Here is a 16551-nt window from a genome sequence, read left to right as displayed (position 1 = left end):
CATTTGTTATTAAGAAAAATACACAACTAAAGTGAAGGGGATGTGTAAAGCCAATCATATACATACCCAATCAAAGAATATTAGTACGTTGAAGTCATCATAAACTGATACCAAATATTTATGTCACACTATAATATTTTTTAAAGAAATAGATGCTACATTACCAATTAAAAGATTCCTAAGATTTTGAGGTTTGTGAAATATACTATAAAGCCTAATCCTAAAAATTAGATATTCTCATTAATGTGAAATAAAAAATAATAAAAACTCATTAGATTGCTCATAGCGGGAAACAACTATGCAATACTTACTAAGTTAATTTTTTCGGTTATAACATTAGGAAAGGTAAGTTCTTTCCTATTAAGAATAACACTGATTAGTGTAGCATTACAATCGGTATAATGACTTTTTCCTTAACCAAAATAATGGTAGAAACATAACAACATGCCGCGGAGACTTTTCTATGTCTTAGTGCTTGCTCATTACTAACAAAAAAAAAAAATCCTCCTAGTGGTCAAGCAAATTGGGTCAATAATCAAATTTCAACGAAAGTGGCATCAACTACTATATAGTCATTTTCCACAGATACTTCACAACACCGAACTCGTATATACTGGATCAAAGTTTCACGACGATGATCATTATTGACTGGACATGGCAATAATGGACTAACAACATCAACATGAAGAAAAACAATAAGAAACAAAGCAAAACTTCATTTCGTCAAGCGTGCCCGACGAAGAAGGACACGTAATCAGTAATCTGTAATGTAAAAATTACCTGAGACTTTGTTGGTTAGAGACGGAGAAGTGATGCTTGACTGAAGTCGATCACTTACGGTTCAAACACGTAGATTTTACCCATAATCTTAAACAAATACCGAGAAAATACGTCAATAAAACAGGCAAACATAATTTCTTATCTAGATGATAAAGATGTTAAATATAATATGAACATTCCGCTAAAGAAATATAGATAGCAAGATATATAGGGGCATGTTATTACATATCTTTTGAAGGTTTTTCTAAAAGGTTTCAGCAAACAATTTAAAGGAAATTTATACCAAATGGAAAGGAGGGAAGAAGTTATAAGAGAATTTGGAATGAATGATTTAAGGGGCAAGTGAATAGTTTAAGAAGCTAATGAAGTGGTAGATGCAGCGGAAGTGATAAAGTATCTAGCCGTTTTGCTTTGGTAGAACTTAAACCCCAGTAATCAAATGGTAACGGAAATTTATAGTGTAAATTTATATTAAATTCCCAAGGGTCAAAAAATATTTTCATTTAAAACTTTTTAATTTAAAAAAACAACACCGCAGCTATGAAAATGGGATTTGAAGTTCTTATTAAGAAAGAGAACTGCTTCAGTGGTTCTTGTCTCTTTGGTAGTCAAAAGTTGGCTCGAGAAATAAAACGTTTGCATATGGTACGTTGAATGACTAATTAAGTTGTGGAAAAATATTTAGTAATATTTAACTCACTAACAACATACTTTAATTTCCATTTAGAATATTCTCAATGGGGTTTCAAAACAATCTTTATACCTACACATGTTTTTAGCCGATCCCAAAATAATCTTAATGCAGATCTCTGCGCGATCCCGACCACCATTTGTCTTCCCATTTTTGTTTTGTTATAATAGATTATTATTATTATTATTATTATTATTATTATTACTAAATTAAAGAAGATTAAAATTGGGCCCATATCCGGAAAAAAGCCTAAGCCCATGGGCTCAACTATTGGGCTAAATAAAACAGCAAACCTTTTTGCCTCACTGTGAAACAACAGAAGAAAAAAATGTCAAACGAGGAGCAACCTGATAATAAACACACTCACACTAAACTGGAAGAAGCTATGGAAGTAAAATCACTAAGAAGAATCATCAGTGCTTACCTCAAGTACGTACTAAAAAACAACAACAACTACTTTTTTTGTATTTGTATTTGTTATAACTAGTTTTTTTTTTTTTTTTTTTTTTTTGTTTTATTCATTTCTTGTATTGTGTATTTTGATTTTTTTTCAATATGTTGTACTTGGTAATATGAGTTGGAGATTAAAGACTGTTTTTTTCCTTGTTCTGTAGAGCATAGGCGGAAATTCACAATGTTTTTGTAAACTTATAATGGTCTGTAAATGGATTGGGCCATTGCAAATTGAGTTTGTGTATAGATGCATGTTTGTAGGATGCTGACTCAATATGCATTGTTTGTCTAGTTATTCAGACGCTGCAGAAGAAGATGTTAAAAGATATGAAAGGTCTTATAGAAGCCTTCCTACTGCTCACAAGGTATCCATTTGTAGAGTTAACGAGTTTTATATTCATTTGTTTAATTGCTTAGAATAACCTTTCACGTTTGATTCTTATTTTGTTAAGTTTTCATTTCTTGTGCTTTTGCAGGCTATCCTTTCTCATTATCCTTTCAAGTGTCAACAGCTTAGACGGTATGTAGTTTTCTCAAGTCACAATTAGTGTCATGCTAAACTTTGAGTCTGGAGTGTATATTATGTCTTAAGCACACACACACACAAACTGTGAGATCTTTCAAACAAGTGTGATTTCTATCTCGAATCATGCAGATAACACAGTTACAAAGCATTATAAGCTATTATGAAGGCATTATGTTATTTACTGCAGCAGAATAGGATTATATAGAACCATTAATCTTTGTTAGACCCTGATGTTGTTAAAATTGACAGGTGCATTTCAGTAAATTCATTTTTATCCAGAACATGCTTGAGGTGATCTCCAGCCCACTCTGTATTTAAGTTTATTCTGTCATTCGTTTTCCTCAGATCATTGCGGTTTTTTGTATTTATAGTAGGGTTGCACTTTGATAATATTTTATAGCAAACAATGTCTCTTTTCCTCCTTCATTAGGAATCTGGTATGTTGTTAATTTGTTAATGGTTCTATCTTATTGTACATAGGCATTTGATCCCCCACTTGACATGAGCCAGGACATTGTTATTTATGAACATGAAGAATTAGAAAATGTCCCCAAGAATTGTTTATCTGGAGAGAGGAACTTTTGCTCTGGACAGTCTGCCTCCACAAGTGGAAGAACGTGCTTTTCTGAAGGTGACCAAACTAAGGGTTACAAAGAATCCCAAAGTTCTGCTTCCAATGATGTTGAGGCTGTGAACAATCAGGCAGGACTTGGTTCTATCTCTGAATCCAAAGGAAATGTAAGCTCATGTTATCATGTGAATCTCCTCTTTCCAATTAAACATGTGTAACTAGTACAGTATTACCCAACAAGTAATCCATGCTTACCTGCTTAATTTTTTATACAATTTCCCTACCCTTCCTCCAGTGTGGCTATGTATTGGGCTAATTTAGGAACCAAGTTCAACACCTAGAATGTGTTTCATTGCTGAAAAGGTCTATTCCAAAATATTTTTTCCAACAATGAAGTGCTATTTTGCTAATGTTACTTTACAGATAATAGATTCTCCTGTAGAATTGATTGTGCAATAAAACACCATTAGTTCCATAAATTGGCAATCCAATTTTTCTGATCATATCTGAAAAGGCAGTCACATAATATGAAAAATGTTACCATTTTCAGTGGTAACGGCCTTAAAACCATCAGATTAGAAATTTGAAATTTCTTTATGATATATGGCAGGGAAATCTTTTGTTGGCTGAAATAGGTCATAATTCATAAGTTGTACTTATATTGAAAATTTTGAATTGCCACTAGCTGACTAGCATAAAAATGGGGTATTTGGCTTGTGTGACTATTGGCCTCAATAAGGAATGTTAACCGACCTGAGCTTTTTGCAGCCTTTCATTCTTACTTTCGTCTATGCAATATTCCCTTCGTGCAGTCCCGTTTTGATATCTGTTGCACTGAATTTCTCCATACAATTCTGTCCAACACCAGGTGAACTTGGACCCACGTGATTGGTTGGATCCTAAATTTCAGTTGAAGGTCCCTCTAGTTGACGTCGACAAGGTATATTTCTCATTCCCTAGTTTAATGGAAAGTGGCTGTCCATGATTTAGAGTTACACTGGCATATCATTAAGGTTTTGTAGGAGTGCATGCTAAGTTACTTGCATTAACATGATTTGACATTTCTAGCATAAACTAAAAGTGACACGGACCTTAATATGTGCTATGTTGTATTTTGTTGATTAAACTCTCTCCCAGACGTTAGCAGCTGAAGTTTATTTTATAGGGAAAATATTTTTATCTCATTTCAAATTTTACTTTAGTCAAGAGTTATTAACTGGTAATTGTTAAATACTCCTGGCAGGTCCGATGTATTATAAGAAACATAGTTAGAGATTGGGCATCAGAGGTACTTATCCATCTCTATTTTTTCATGTGGGCCTCAAGGCTTTTATGTCCCTTTTTTCATTTCCGTTATACTATGATATTCATTGCAGGGAGGGAAAGAACGGGATCAGTGCTACACTCCTATACTTGAAGAGCTTGATCGCCTATTTCCCAATCGGTCTAAAGACAGGTATTCTACTTTGATTCCTACTGTTATCTTTAGAGAACTATGGGAAACTGTTGTCTATTTTCCAAAGCATATGAGCATATAATTTAATTATTTATTTTAGTTGACTAATTGAATAATTTTTATAGTCCTCCTTGCTGTTTAGTTCCTGGTGCTGGACTTGGGAGATTGACTTTGGAGATTTCATGCCTTGGTTTGTATCTAACACTGAATCAGTAGTAAATGGAAATCATCTTTTGCAATTTCCTTATAAATGGCTGTCTCTTTTATATTTCTAAACAGGTTTCATAAGCCAGGGAAATGAGTTCTCATACTATATGATGATCTGCTCTATGTTTATTCTAAACCAGTAAGAAGTTTGTGATTTTTTTAAAACAAAAAATATCTCCTTTGTATGCATCTTCTATATTTACATGGATTCCACTTTCTTTAAAACTGTTATTTTCTCTGTCTCTCTCTCTCCCCCCTGTAGCACTGAAACTGTTGGGGAGTGGACAGTTCACCCTTGGATCCACAGCAATTGCAACTCTCTTTCAGACAATGACCAACTTCGGGTTGTTTCATTTCCAGATATTCACCCTGCCAGGTATTCATACAAGCTTTCCTGAGGTTTCATTCAATCTCTGCTGTATATCAATATCCAAATACAATTGTTTAGGAAGAGGACAATAAGAAATTAAATCCAAATTGATATTGGAAACCAAAAAATTATTAGAAAACATCTGATCAATCCAAGTTAGTCTTCTCTGAGATAGCATACTTCTTGTTCAAAATGCCTTGACGAATCAATCCACCTTTGAAATTTAAGTTTGGAAACCTGTTGAGGGCCACTTTTCTCAAAAAGCCCTATTTGCTTGAGAGAGGCACAACAATGTATATGAAAAGGACTGGTTGTTTAACTTGAGGCAAACACACTAGTGGCTTTACTAAGAGACACCCACATAAGGACAACCAGCTCCTAGTGGCTTTACTACGAGATGCTTGCAGATCATCTCATATTGAAATGGAATATGTAAATTATAACATAAGATTTTAGTTTCCTTTTTTTAAATAAAAATGAAACTTATTAATTTTTCTTCGTATGATAGAAGGCATTTTTAAAAACTTATTTTACAAGTCATTTATTCTTTAGCTGGTTAACTTGCACTCCTTTGGTGTATGTCCTTGTAACCTAGTCTAATACATCTTCACATTTTTTTTTATTCTGTTGTTAATAAAGAATTTTAACATACACGTAAACATAAGAGCCCAGGATAGTAACTTTTGACTTACTTTTGTGAACAGTGCCGGCATTACTGAAGGGTTTTCTATGTGTGGTGGGGACTTTGTTGAAGTATACAGTGATTCAAACCAGGAAGGTATGCCACATGATGTTGTCTTTTTCTTAATTTTGTAATATATTGCGGTATTGCCTATTGAAGCTGTTATTTTTTTTTGTTTGATATGTAATTTTGTAATATATTGCCTATTCAAACTGTTAGGAATTTTTGAGCACTATGAAAATCCAATGTGGCCAACCTATCCTGATTTCACCTCTGCAGTTATCTCTTAATACATGTCATTAACTTACATTTTGTCTAAACTAAATGTTTAAATTAGTGATATATTGGTGAGGCGCTCCTAAATCCTATGAAACTAGGTCAATGGGACTAACTCACGGACCCCTCTCAGCTGATGCTTCTTTACTTCACTATATGAACTTTGAAAGAACACAAACATCAGTTTTTGTCTGGATTGTTTAAGACTAATGATGAGTCCTAGAATGACTTTTTTTGAATTCCGTGAATCGAACAGTCTGTACCCTGCAACACTGCCTCTGGGTGGATAGATGACGTATCTGAACTTGGTTACTGTTTTCCAGTGGTGTTTGCCATGGGCATAACTTGATCCCACTTAAGGTATCATGAATGTGGTGAGGTGTGTACCTAGTACCTACCATCAGTTTGACCAATGATCTATCTCCACTCTCTACAGTTCGAGCTTTTAGAACGACTGGTTCCCAACATGGTATCAAAGCGGTTTGAACCTAGGAGGTTGCAAGTTCAAGTCTGCTAAGTAGTTTTTACTAATCAGAAGTTTATTCAGCGGGATCTCTTGTGGGGGGGGGGGTTGATGGGTTCCCCATTTGTTGGTAAAATACCTATGGTATGTGTGACATTATGACCTGTGGTCCAAGCGAAGGGGGAGTTCCATTGAACAAGTGTCCACCCCCATGTCTGCTTTAAGGAGTGTACCTGCTATCAGTTTGACCAATGATCTTTTAAATACATAGTTGGTGCCTCTCCCTATAAGTTCGGTCTTTCGGAGCAATTGTTTCTCATCAATTACTAGAGTCGAGATTGCTGAATTGGAAAGTAATGTCTGACTAACATGTCCTCAATTGTATGATAATTTACACATCTCACGCGTGCTTATATTATCAAACTGGATTTTTTTTTTATACACTTTCTGGGATATATCGCAGGAGCTTGGGATGCCGTGGTTACCTGTTTCTTCCTGGACACAGCACACAACATTGTAGAATACATTGAAATCATATCAAGAATTCTCAAGGATGGTGGTGTAAGTATTATTCTGTTGGAAGATTAACAAGTCCTGTCTTGCTATATGCATGCTGTTCCCTTGGTTAAGAAAGTACCTTGTGTGTATAATTCTGAAGACATCTATTTGACTTGATATTCTCTCTGTCTTGTATGTAATATAGGTGTGGATAAACTTGGGACCCTTACTTTATCACTTTGCGGATGCATATGGAACGGAAGATGTAATTCTCTCTCTCTCTTCCGGTAACATATATATGCACACACTCATTGAAAGACCTCTTACCAGACATGCACAAACTCATTGAACGATGGTTTGGTTTTAGTGGCTAAGTTTTTTTCTGGTTTCTTGGCTCAGGAGATGTCCATTGAACTTAGTTTGGAAGATGTGATGAAAGTGGCTTTCGACTATGGATTTCATTTGGAGGTACCATAATGTAAATTCTTGTTTTTTAGCTAGTCAGAAACTATATATAAGTATATAACCTTTTGGAGGTACCATAATGTAAATTCTTGTTTTTTAGCTAGTCAGAAACTATATATAAGTATATAACCTTTTGGAGGTACCATAATGTAAATTCTTGTTTTTTAGCTAGTCAGAAACTATATATAAGTATATAACCTTGCTGAAATGCTGACTGTGTTCTACTAATTTCCTGTGACAGCATGAGAAGATAGTTGAGACAACTTACACTGCAAATCCTCAGGCTATGATGCAAGTAAGGCTGTTTATATATGTGTGCTTGTTTAGAAAGGGTTGTGTAGGAAGAATGCTTTTGTATTCATAATGGTTCAATCAGATTTATTTAACCTGCACAAACCGCATCTAGCAGCCTTATTGGCTCATTTTACATTTTATTTACTTTTTGTGCTTTAGATATAACTGATAGTTTACCTAAAAAAGTTCAGGCTCCATGTGGAATCTTCTAGTCTCCTCACAGAATTCATTTTTCCCAAACATTTCTTCAAACTGTCTAACCAAGAATGTTTAATAGCTAAAGGACCTTGTGCAATTCTCTTCTATGTATTGCAGAATCGATATAATGCTGCTTTTTGGACAATGACGAAGAAGGGAATGCAGTAAGTTCTTCGAAGCTGTGCTACAGGATTGCCGTCTTTTATTCTGCCCCATTTACTTATCAACACAAGGAAGCCGTGTTTCTTGGTTTGATACTCGAGAATCAGGAGTTGCTAAATGGGTTAAAATGCTTTGTAATCGTGATATATCAGTGCCATTTTACCATCGGCTTTTCAGTTTTCATTTTTTTTCCTTTGTATAAAACTCCTCAAGAATAGTTACAATTGGATCTGTGGTGGTCATTAATTTGTAGACTGGTTCATAAATGTTGGTTACTTCTCTATTATTCTGTACTCATCAATAAAATTATAATGGATTAGGACTCTTAATTTTTATCGCCGTATTTTACTTCTAACTTTACTATTACGGAGTACTTTTGTAAAACTGGACATTACATATTTACATTTAGAGTCGTAGAGATGAAAAACAGTCACAAAATTGAAAATTGGTCTATCACGTTGGACCCAAAAGTCCAAATTATCTACTTGGAATATTCCACTCGACCACTCCAAGTAGAAGTTTTAAATCCTAATTGTCATCTAGGGAGAATTCGAGCATCATCAGGACAACGAGTTTTAATGAGTGTATAATCCTGTTAAAACTAGGACGTACACCCCTTATGTCTATATAAATACAAGCTTCACCCTCTACCGTACCAATATTAAATCTTAGTTCAATTATGGCGAAGACAAGTTTAGTTCTTTTTTTGGTTCTGTCAAGTTTTTTTATTGCCCTTCTTCAATGTGATGCACGTACCCACAGATCAAGAACACAGCCACGCCCCCTTAGACCACAACCAGAACCACAAAGATGCAAGTACGATGGGATTTTTCAGTTTGGCGACTCAATTTCAGATACTGGAAATCAGATCCTTGAGCCTGCTGGTCCACGCTCTCCTTGCGCCCACAACCCTTATGGTCAGAAACTTATTGGTGAACCCACTGGTCGATGCTCCAATGGTCGTCTTATGATTGATTTTATTGGTAAGTGTATGTTTATTTAAAATTTCCTTTTTAACATGTTGCATGCATGGTATACTCTTGGGTTTGTGAACTGCCATGCGTGGTGAATATGTTTACTGTTGTCGTCCAAAACACACAAAGAAAAAATAATATGCGTTGTAAATAATTATTATGGAAGAAAAAATAAGACTGCTAGCTATAGAGTATTGGCCGACGCCCAAGGCACAGTATACTTTTGTCATAATCATAATCATAAGAAAGTGGGTCTGTTTTTTAATTACGAGCCTAGCAAAAGAATTCAAAACCGGACGTGAAAGTTAGGACAAAAAACGATACCTAGATTGAGGGGAGTCATAAGATAAAGCTACTGGGAGAATTTCTATATGTGTGCTGTTTTAAATAAATTTGGGTTTAATAGTATTTGGCTGGATTGGATTAAAGGAGCTCTCACAAACATCAACGTCTCTATTCTTTGGAGGCTTTTGGTACACGAACCTCCCAAGAATACTGGCACCCATAACTGAAGTACTGAACTACCACAAGATGGATTTCCCTAAGACACTTATTAATCGTTTGTTGATATATCATTGGGTACCTTATAGTGTAGATACAGTTTAGTCATTATCGTGTGTATTAATTTGATGATTTTGCAGCACAAGCACTTGGTTTACCTACTCCGAAGCCGTACCTGGAACTTGGTTTACCTACTCCGAATCCGTACCTGGAACCTGGTGAACCTGCTGTTTCATTCAATCATGGAGTGAATTTTGCCGTAGCAGGATCAACATCACTTAACACTTCAGTCTTGCTTCAGAACGGAATTCTTTCACCGGTCACCAATAGCTCTCTTCTTGTTCAACTGGATTGGTTTTTGGCCCATTACCAGAACCTTTGTGAGACTGCCAAAAGTAATGAGATTTATCATACTATTGAATTGAATGTTATATGAACTTTGAATACTTGTACAGTCTCATAACTAATTTATTTCTTTTATTGGTTATTTGTAGATTGCGAGACATATAACATACTCAAAGGGTCTCTCTTCATGGTGGGCGAAACTGGAGGTAATGATTACAACTATGCCTTTTTACAAGGTAAAAGCATCGAGGATGCCACTGCTTTAGTGCCTCTTGTGGTTAACAACATCAGAGACGTTGCCAAGGTAAGATTTAGTTATATATATCAATAATATTGTTTGGAGGTATATGTCATTATGTATTGCTGATTTACTACGATAATTAATTTAAGCTAGCATGCAAAAGACTAACTGCAATTGCTTTGATATTGGGTCTTTGGATGCGAAACCGATTGACCTTGGAGCTACTCGATTAGTTGTTCCCGAATTTTCCAATTGGATGCTCACCTATGTACCTTACGCTCTTTAAAAACAACGATTCAACTTCTTACGATGACAAAGGTTGTTTGAAGGGTCTTAACACTTTTGCCGTATCACAATCAAGTATCTACAAAATGCCTTGCAACAGTTAAGGTTAGAGTACCCTAATGTGGCAATAGTGTATGCTGATTACTATCAAGCTTCGAATGGGTTCTTACCAATGCTCCACAACTTGGTAAGTTTATACACCGAATATGTCCGGAAGCAATGTCAAGTACTAATGAATTAATTCTAATATTAACTTTGTTTCTTTTTCTGAATTTTAGGATTTGAAACAAAGTCTATTCTAAAAGTATGTTCTTGAACTGGAGGTGACTACAACTTTAGTTTGATGAGTATGTGCTTGGGATGGAAGGAGTTTTTGCATGTTCTCGATCCGGATCAATATATAAATTGGGATGGAGTTCACTTGGAGAAAAAGCATATCGAGTATGGCTGATTGGCTTATTAAAAGTCAAGTATTCGAGTGCATTGTTTAGGACTTCAAGTTACAAAGATTTAGTCATTTGTTTATGGTTTTAGACAATATTTAATTTACTGTCGTGTTAGGTTTTAAGTAGGAGCTCATAGTGGTTTGCTTCTGATTTAGGCAATGATGTTTCAACCCCTGTCTACTGATTTGTTAAGGATATTTAAGACCTTCAAATTGTTTGATCTATTTTAAGAACGTATGGTTTTACATTATTAGTGATTTATATGATTTACATGGATGCATTAGTAACTCTTTATGATCTTAGAGGGGTACGTTAATTGAATTAAGGAGATGAACTTTATGTTCGCAAGATTTCACAGTTCAGTAACACATTTCTTGACCATTCTACACAAAGACGTACCTGCGGTACTGGTATGAAGTTGCCAAAAGATCGGTTCTTGGGTCCAAGTAGATATAATTAAGATGACATGCCTGATTTCATTGGGTGTGTGAATTGCGAGTTGCGCGCCTGATATGTTGTGAAGTTGTCATGCAAGGAGCCAAACTGGTTAGGATGTTGCTGCCTACACATGCAATTGATATTAGTACTTTTGTCTCCATATGATGATTGCATCCATTTTCAGTTTGATTTAAGCTTGGCATTCATGCTAAGAGCATTTGCAATGCAGGTGAATAAGGGGGGTTTGTGACTATAGTCATCAATTTTGTTGGAAAATGGCTGTTCAATGCAGAGGTGGAGATAGTGGCTGACTTTTTAACTTCGGACGGGATGTTGGATTCCGTTTCGTGTGTTTTTTTCGATTTTTTTTTGGACGGAATATTTCATTCCGTCTCGCGTGTTTTTTCGATTTTTTTTCGGTATTTTTTAACTTCAGACAAAATACCGGACGGAATGTTACATTCCGTCTGGATCAAAAAGCCTCCAGATGGAATCTAATATCCCGTCCGAGATATTTTAAGTCTGGGACACCACAGTGGATTGTCGATAAGGTTGCAACCTTAAATAGTCCCAATCATCCACCTCAAAACTGGGCTCAGAGCGCTTAGCATCAGCATATTGTTTCATTTGAGCTTAAGCAGATTGTAAATGGTCATTTAAAAGGTGCAAAGTCCTATCACGATTCCGCAGTGCAACATCCACAGCATGAGCAACAGTTGAACCAAGCAGGTAAGCAGAAATGGAGGGTGGAGGACGGCTATACACAGCTTGACAAGGAGTCATTTGAATAGCAGAGTGATAAGTAGTGTTATACCACCATTCGGCCCATGGTAACCAGTGAGTCCAATCATGAGGATTTTGACCCGCAAAACAACGCAAATAGCACTCCAAAGTGCGATTAGTGATTTCAGTTTGACCATCGCTTTGAGGATAGATGATAAGCGGAACTCTGACATAACTGTGTACCTTGTAGAGAGAAGAAGGCTTCCCAAAAAACACTGAGAAATATAGGATCCCGATCACTAACAATTGTACGAGGCATACCATACAAATGAGCAATATCTCGAACAAAAATTTCAGCAACAGAAGTAGCGGTATAAGGATGGGTCAGAGTACTAAAATGAACATATTTAGATAACCGGTCCACAACCACCAAAATGACAGTTTTCCGATTGGAAGAAGGTAGCCCCTCAATAAAATCCATAGAAATATTAATCCAAACATCATCAGGAATTAAGAAGACTAGGGGGCGAGATAGCTTCTGCCTTATTGCGCTGACACACATCACAATGAGCAACAAATGTCTTTGTGTCTCGCTTCATACCAGGCTAGTAAAAATTGACTTGGAGACGCTTATAAGTGCGTATGTAAAAACCCAGAATGCCCACCTGCTGGAGTGGCGTGAAATTCATGCAACAATTTAGAACACCAAGAAGAAGATAGAACAACCACAATGCGACCCTTATAGCGAAGAATGTAGTCGACATAAGAATAGTGCTTCTTTGGAGAAGATGAGTGTTGAATCGTATGAATAATAGCATGCATAGAATCAGTAGAGTTATATTCGCGAGTAATATCGTCAATACTAGAAAATATAGGTGAAGATATAGTAAAAAAAGTTGACGACTCGTGAACACGAGATAAAACATCATCAGCCTAATTTTCAGTCCCTCGGCGATAAATAATCTCATAATCATATCCCAAGATTTTAGACAACCACTTTTGTTGCTCAATAGAAGAAAATCTTTGCTCCAAGAAATATTAAAGACTTCGATGATCCGTATAAATCTTAAAATGCCGACCTAGTAAATAAGGGCGCCATCTTTGTACGGCAGAAACAATAGCAAGCATTTCTTTATCATAAATGGACAGGTTCAAATTTTTACCAGAGATAGCCTTACTGAAATAGGCGAGAGGATGACTATCTCACATGAGAACAACACCCAACCCATTGCCGGAAGCATCACACTCAAGAGTGAACCCTTTAGAATAATTAGGAAGCGACAAAACTGGTGTAGTAGTCAAGGAAAACTTTAAGTGAGAAAAAGCATCAGTTGCATTAGCATCCCAAACAAAAGAGTCCTTTAATAATTGAGTCAATGGTGCACTTAATTTGCCATAATCTTTAACAAACTTGCGGTAGTAACCTGTCAGCCCTAAAAAACCGCGAAGGTCCTTAATAGTCTTCAAACAGGCCAGTGTACGACAGAAGAGATCTTGTCAGGATCAACTGAAACCCCTTTAGCAAAGATAACATGACCAAGATATGCAACCGAACTTTGAGCAAAAGAACACTTCGACTCCTTAACAAATAAAGCATTAGTGCGCAAAATATTGAAAACAATAGATAAGTATTCAATATGAGCAGAGAGAGAACCACTATACACCAAGATATCATCGAAGAAAACCAACACGAACTTGCGCAAGAACGGGCAAAATAAGTAATTCATCAAGCTTTGAAACGTAGCAGGAGCATTAGAGAGACTAAATGGCATGACCAAAAATTCATAATGACCATCATGAGTTCGAAAAGCAGTTTTCGAAATGTCAGGCTCATGCATCAGTATTTGATAAAATCAAAGACGGAGATCGAGCTTGGTAAAAATAACAGCACCATGCAACTCATCTAATAACTCATCAACCATAGGAATAGGAAAACGATCCTTGATTGTAATATTATTCAAAGCACGAAAGTCAACACTCATACGCCAAAACCCATCTTTTTTGCGAACCAAGAGAACTGGAGAAGAGTAATGACTGGAACTAGCTCGAATTAGTCCAACATCTTGTAATTCATTCCTTAACAACCTTGTCGATTTCAGCTTTTTGAAAGTGGGGATACCTATAAGGACGCACATTCACAGGTGAAGCTAGAGCCAGCAACCAAAGGAATTCGATGATCATGAGAACGAACTGGCGGAAGACTAGTTAGAGAACCAAAAAGATCTGAAAAACGAGAAAGAAGAGTGGTGATCTCGAGTGGAATTGACTTAGTGACTAATGAAGAATCAATGGTCAACTGGAAAAGAACACCCTGTCTTTCGCGGCGTAAAAGACGATGCACCGAATCACAATCCATAAGCATGATAGTAGGAGAACCATCACCGATCAATGTAAAATCTTTATGATCCATTGTAAATTTCATAAGTAAATCACTGAAATTCCAAGCAATGGAGCCTAAGGATTTTAACCATTGGGTACCCAAAACCATGTCACATCCACTTATAGCCAAAAGGAAAAAATCAGTGGTGAAAGCATAGCCTTGCAAACTAAGGTGAACATCTTGACATTTACCAATACTATTAAAAAACCCACCATCAACCATCAACCATCAACCACCATTACGCGCAAATTGTTGAATGGAGTAACCACATTGTTTAGCAATAGACGGGTGGAGAAAATTGTGGGTAGAACCTGAATCAATGAGAATCGTAATGGGTCTATTCTTCAGAGTACCAGTGATACGCATAGTTTCGGACGAGTGGAACCCATAAGAGCATGTAAAGAGATTTCAGAATTTGGATATTCACTGCCACTAACATTCTCGATTTCTGATTCAAGAGATGTAATGCCATCAACCATTATCTCACCCTCTAAGAGAGACAATTGAGGCTTTTGACACCGATGACCCGGCTTGTAAACGTCATCACAATTGAAACACAAACCTTTCTCTCGTCGTTCTTTTTGTTCAGCCCATGATAACCTTTTAACACCAGAAGAACTAGCAGGCAACTGTGTAAGGGGCTTTGAAGAACTAGCAGGCGCCGTAGAAGGCCAAGAAGATGCATGACACCCGAGAAGCAGTCGCCTTTGTTGCATTAAAAGCAACAGTTGCAATAATTGCTTCTTCTTGGCAAAGAGATAACTCAAAAGCATCAGTTAAAGTGAAAGGACGAAGAATGCGAATGCTGGCACTTATATCAGCACGGAGACCAGAAAGAAACATACTAACTTGATGTGATTCCAGCAAATTAATTAGGAACCATGTTAACTAAGCGCTCAAACTCAGCAATAAATTCTCTAACAGTGCCAGTTTGTGAAAGCTTAGCTAAGGAACTACATGGATCAATATTCTTATGCGAACCAAAACGAGAACAAACGCAAGCGAAAATTGTTGCCAAGTTAACATACCTAAAGATTGTTTAATCCAACGATACCAAGAAATAGCATCACCTTGAAGGTATAAAACTGCCAAAGGAACCATCTACGCAACCAAAATTTTATTAAGATCTTGATATTGTTCAACTTGAAACAACCATCCTTCAAGGTCTTTTCCATCGAACTTAGGAAAATCAATGCGAAGAGTACGGCCCTGAATAACCACTCCATTATGTGCTTCATCAGTACCCCATTGTAAGGGAATATCGGCACCAGTAACAGGCGGTAAAGGTTGGCGTTCTACTCGACCCTGCAATAAGTTTGTTAATGAAGTTTTGATAGCTTGACGAGCAGTATTAGTATTTGGTAGATTGGTGTTGGTAGTCTGGATGTTTGCTTGCATCTCATCCATTCGATTAGTAAGCAAATCAACTTTGTCTTCTAGTTCTCTAACTGTCATGATGAATGAACAAGGACATGAAAGAGAATATAAGCGGGGGGCGCAGAAAAAACCGGCTCTTGTTACCAGATGTTAAGGTTCTTAACTTAAATTAAGAAGAACCCTAAGTTGATCCTTTGATTGGAGATCAAAACCACCTTATGATCCTTTGATTGGTGACCAATAAACCACCGAAAAGTTCATTCTTAATACTATTAGTTGAATGAATACCAATCTAATTACAGACAACCTCCTTATATAGGAGAGCAATTAACTCTAATTCAACATACTTCCTAAATTAAACAAAACAATTTAGAAACAAAGGTTCCTTTATATAAATAAATACTAATAGCAGTATCGATTTCCTAACACAAGACCTAGCGAAGGATGGGACCTTGTATAACTAAAGATAAAATTAGACGTGATCATTTCAACCAATCTTGACGAAGATTTCAGCGCATACGATTTACAGGGCTACATTCGATTGAATCCAACAGATTCCACAAAGCTGGATTCGATTAGGTCAATTAATTCACATAAGTCTTAATATTCTTCAATTAAGTATGCATCTTGCCTTTCAATTTGTTTCAGATATGTACTTGCATATATGTAATATTTCAGCATTCTCTAACTTGAGTTCCAAGGCTCTCTCGAGTTACAACTTTCTCACTAATTAAGAACCAATACTTCTA

The 16551-nt window shown here is 36.3% G+C and overlaps 1 protein-coding gene and 1 pseudogene across 2 annotated transcripts; both read left to right on the top strand.

Annotated features, from left to right (window-relative positions):
- Nucleotides 1-1749: 1749 nt before the first annotated feature.
- On the top strand, nucleotides 1750-8421 carry LOC147479038 (uncharacterized; annotated as a pseudogene). Its single transcript, XR_015207720.1, has 17 exons — nucleotides 1750-1900; nucleotides 2217-2289; nucleotides 2401-2444; nucleotides 2700-2741; nucleotides 2931-3188; nucleotides 3890-3961; nucleotides 4265-4309; nucleotides 4398-4477; nucleotides 4603-4667; nucleotides 4757-4823; nucleotides 4947-5060; nucleotides 5759-5832; nucleotides 6939-7036; nucleotides 7179-7238; nucleotides 7373-7441; nucleotides 7680-7733; nucleotides 8048-8421. The product of XR_015207720.1 is annotated as an uncharacterized LOC147479038 (transcript).
- A 230-nt stretch (nucleotides 8422-8651) lies between these two features.
- On the top strand, nucleotides 8652-12113 carry LOC147479037 (acetylajmalan esterase-like). Its single transcript, XM_086586323.1, has 4 exons — nucleotides 8652-9075; nucleotides 9708-9962; nucleotides 10062-10216; nucleotides 11964-12113. Exons 1-4 carry the CDS (start codon nucleotides 8772-8774, stop codon nucleotides 12111-12113), a joined length of 864 nt encoding a protein of 287 aa, XP_086442449.1. The 5' UTR covers nucleotides 8652-8771.
- Nucleotides 12114-16551: the final 4438 nt, after the last annotated feature.

Source organism: Coptis chinensis, chromosome 9 (assembly GCF_015680905.1).
Source record: "Coptis chinensis isolate HL-2020 chromosome 9, ASM1568090v1, whole genome shotgun sequence".
NCBI lineage: Eukaryota > Viridiplantae > Streptophyta > Magnoliopsida > Ranunculales > Ranunculaceae > Coptis > Coptis chinensis.
The sequence above is the reverse complement of the archived record's forward strand: the minus strand, read 5'-3'. Positions and strand labels throughout refer to the sequence as shown.

Coding starts and splice junctions, on each gene's coding strand:
- LOC147479037 (XM_086586323.1), top strand. CDS start 8,772: ATGGCGAAGACAAGTTTAGTTCTTTTTTTGGTTCTGTCAAGTTTTTTT. Junction 9,963..10,061: donor CCTTTGTGAGACTGCCAAAA/GTAATGAGATTT, acceptor GGTTATTTGTAG/ATTGCGAGACATATAACATA. Junction 10,217..11,963: donor ACATCAGAGACGTTGCCAAG/GTAAGATTTAGT, acceptor GAGCTTAAGCAG/ATTGTAAATGGTCATTTAAA.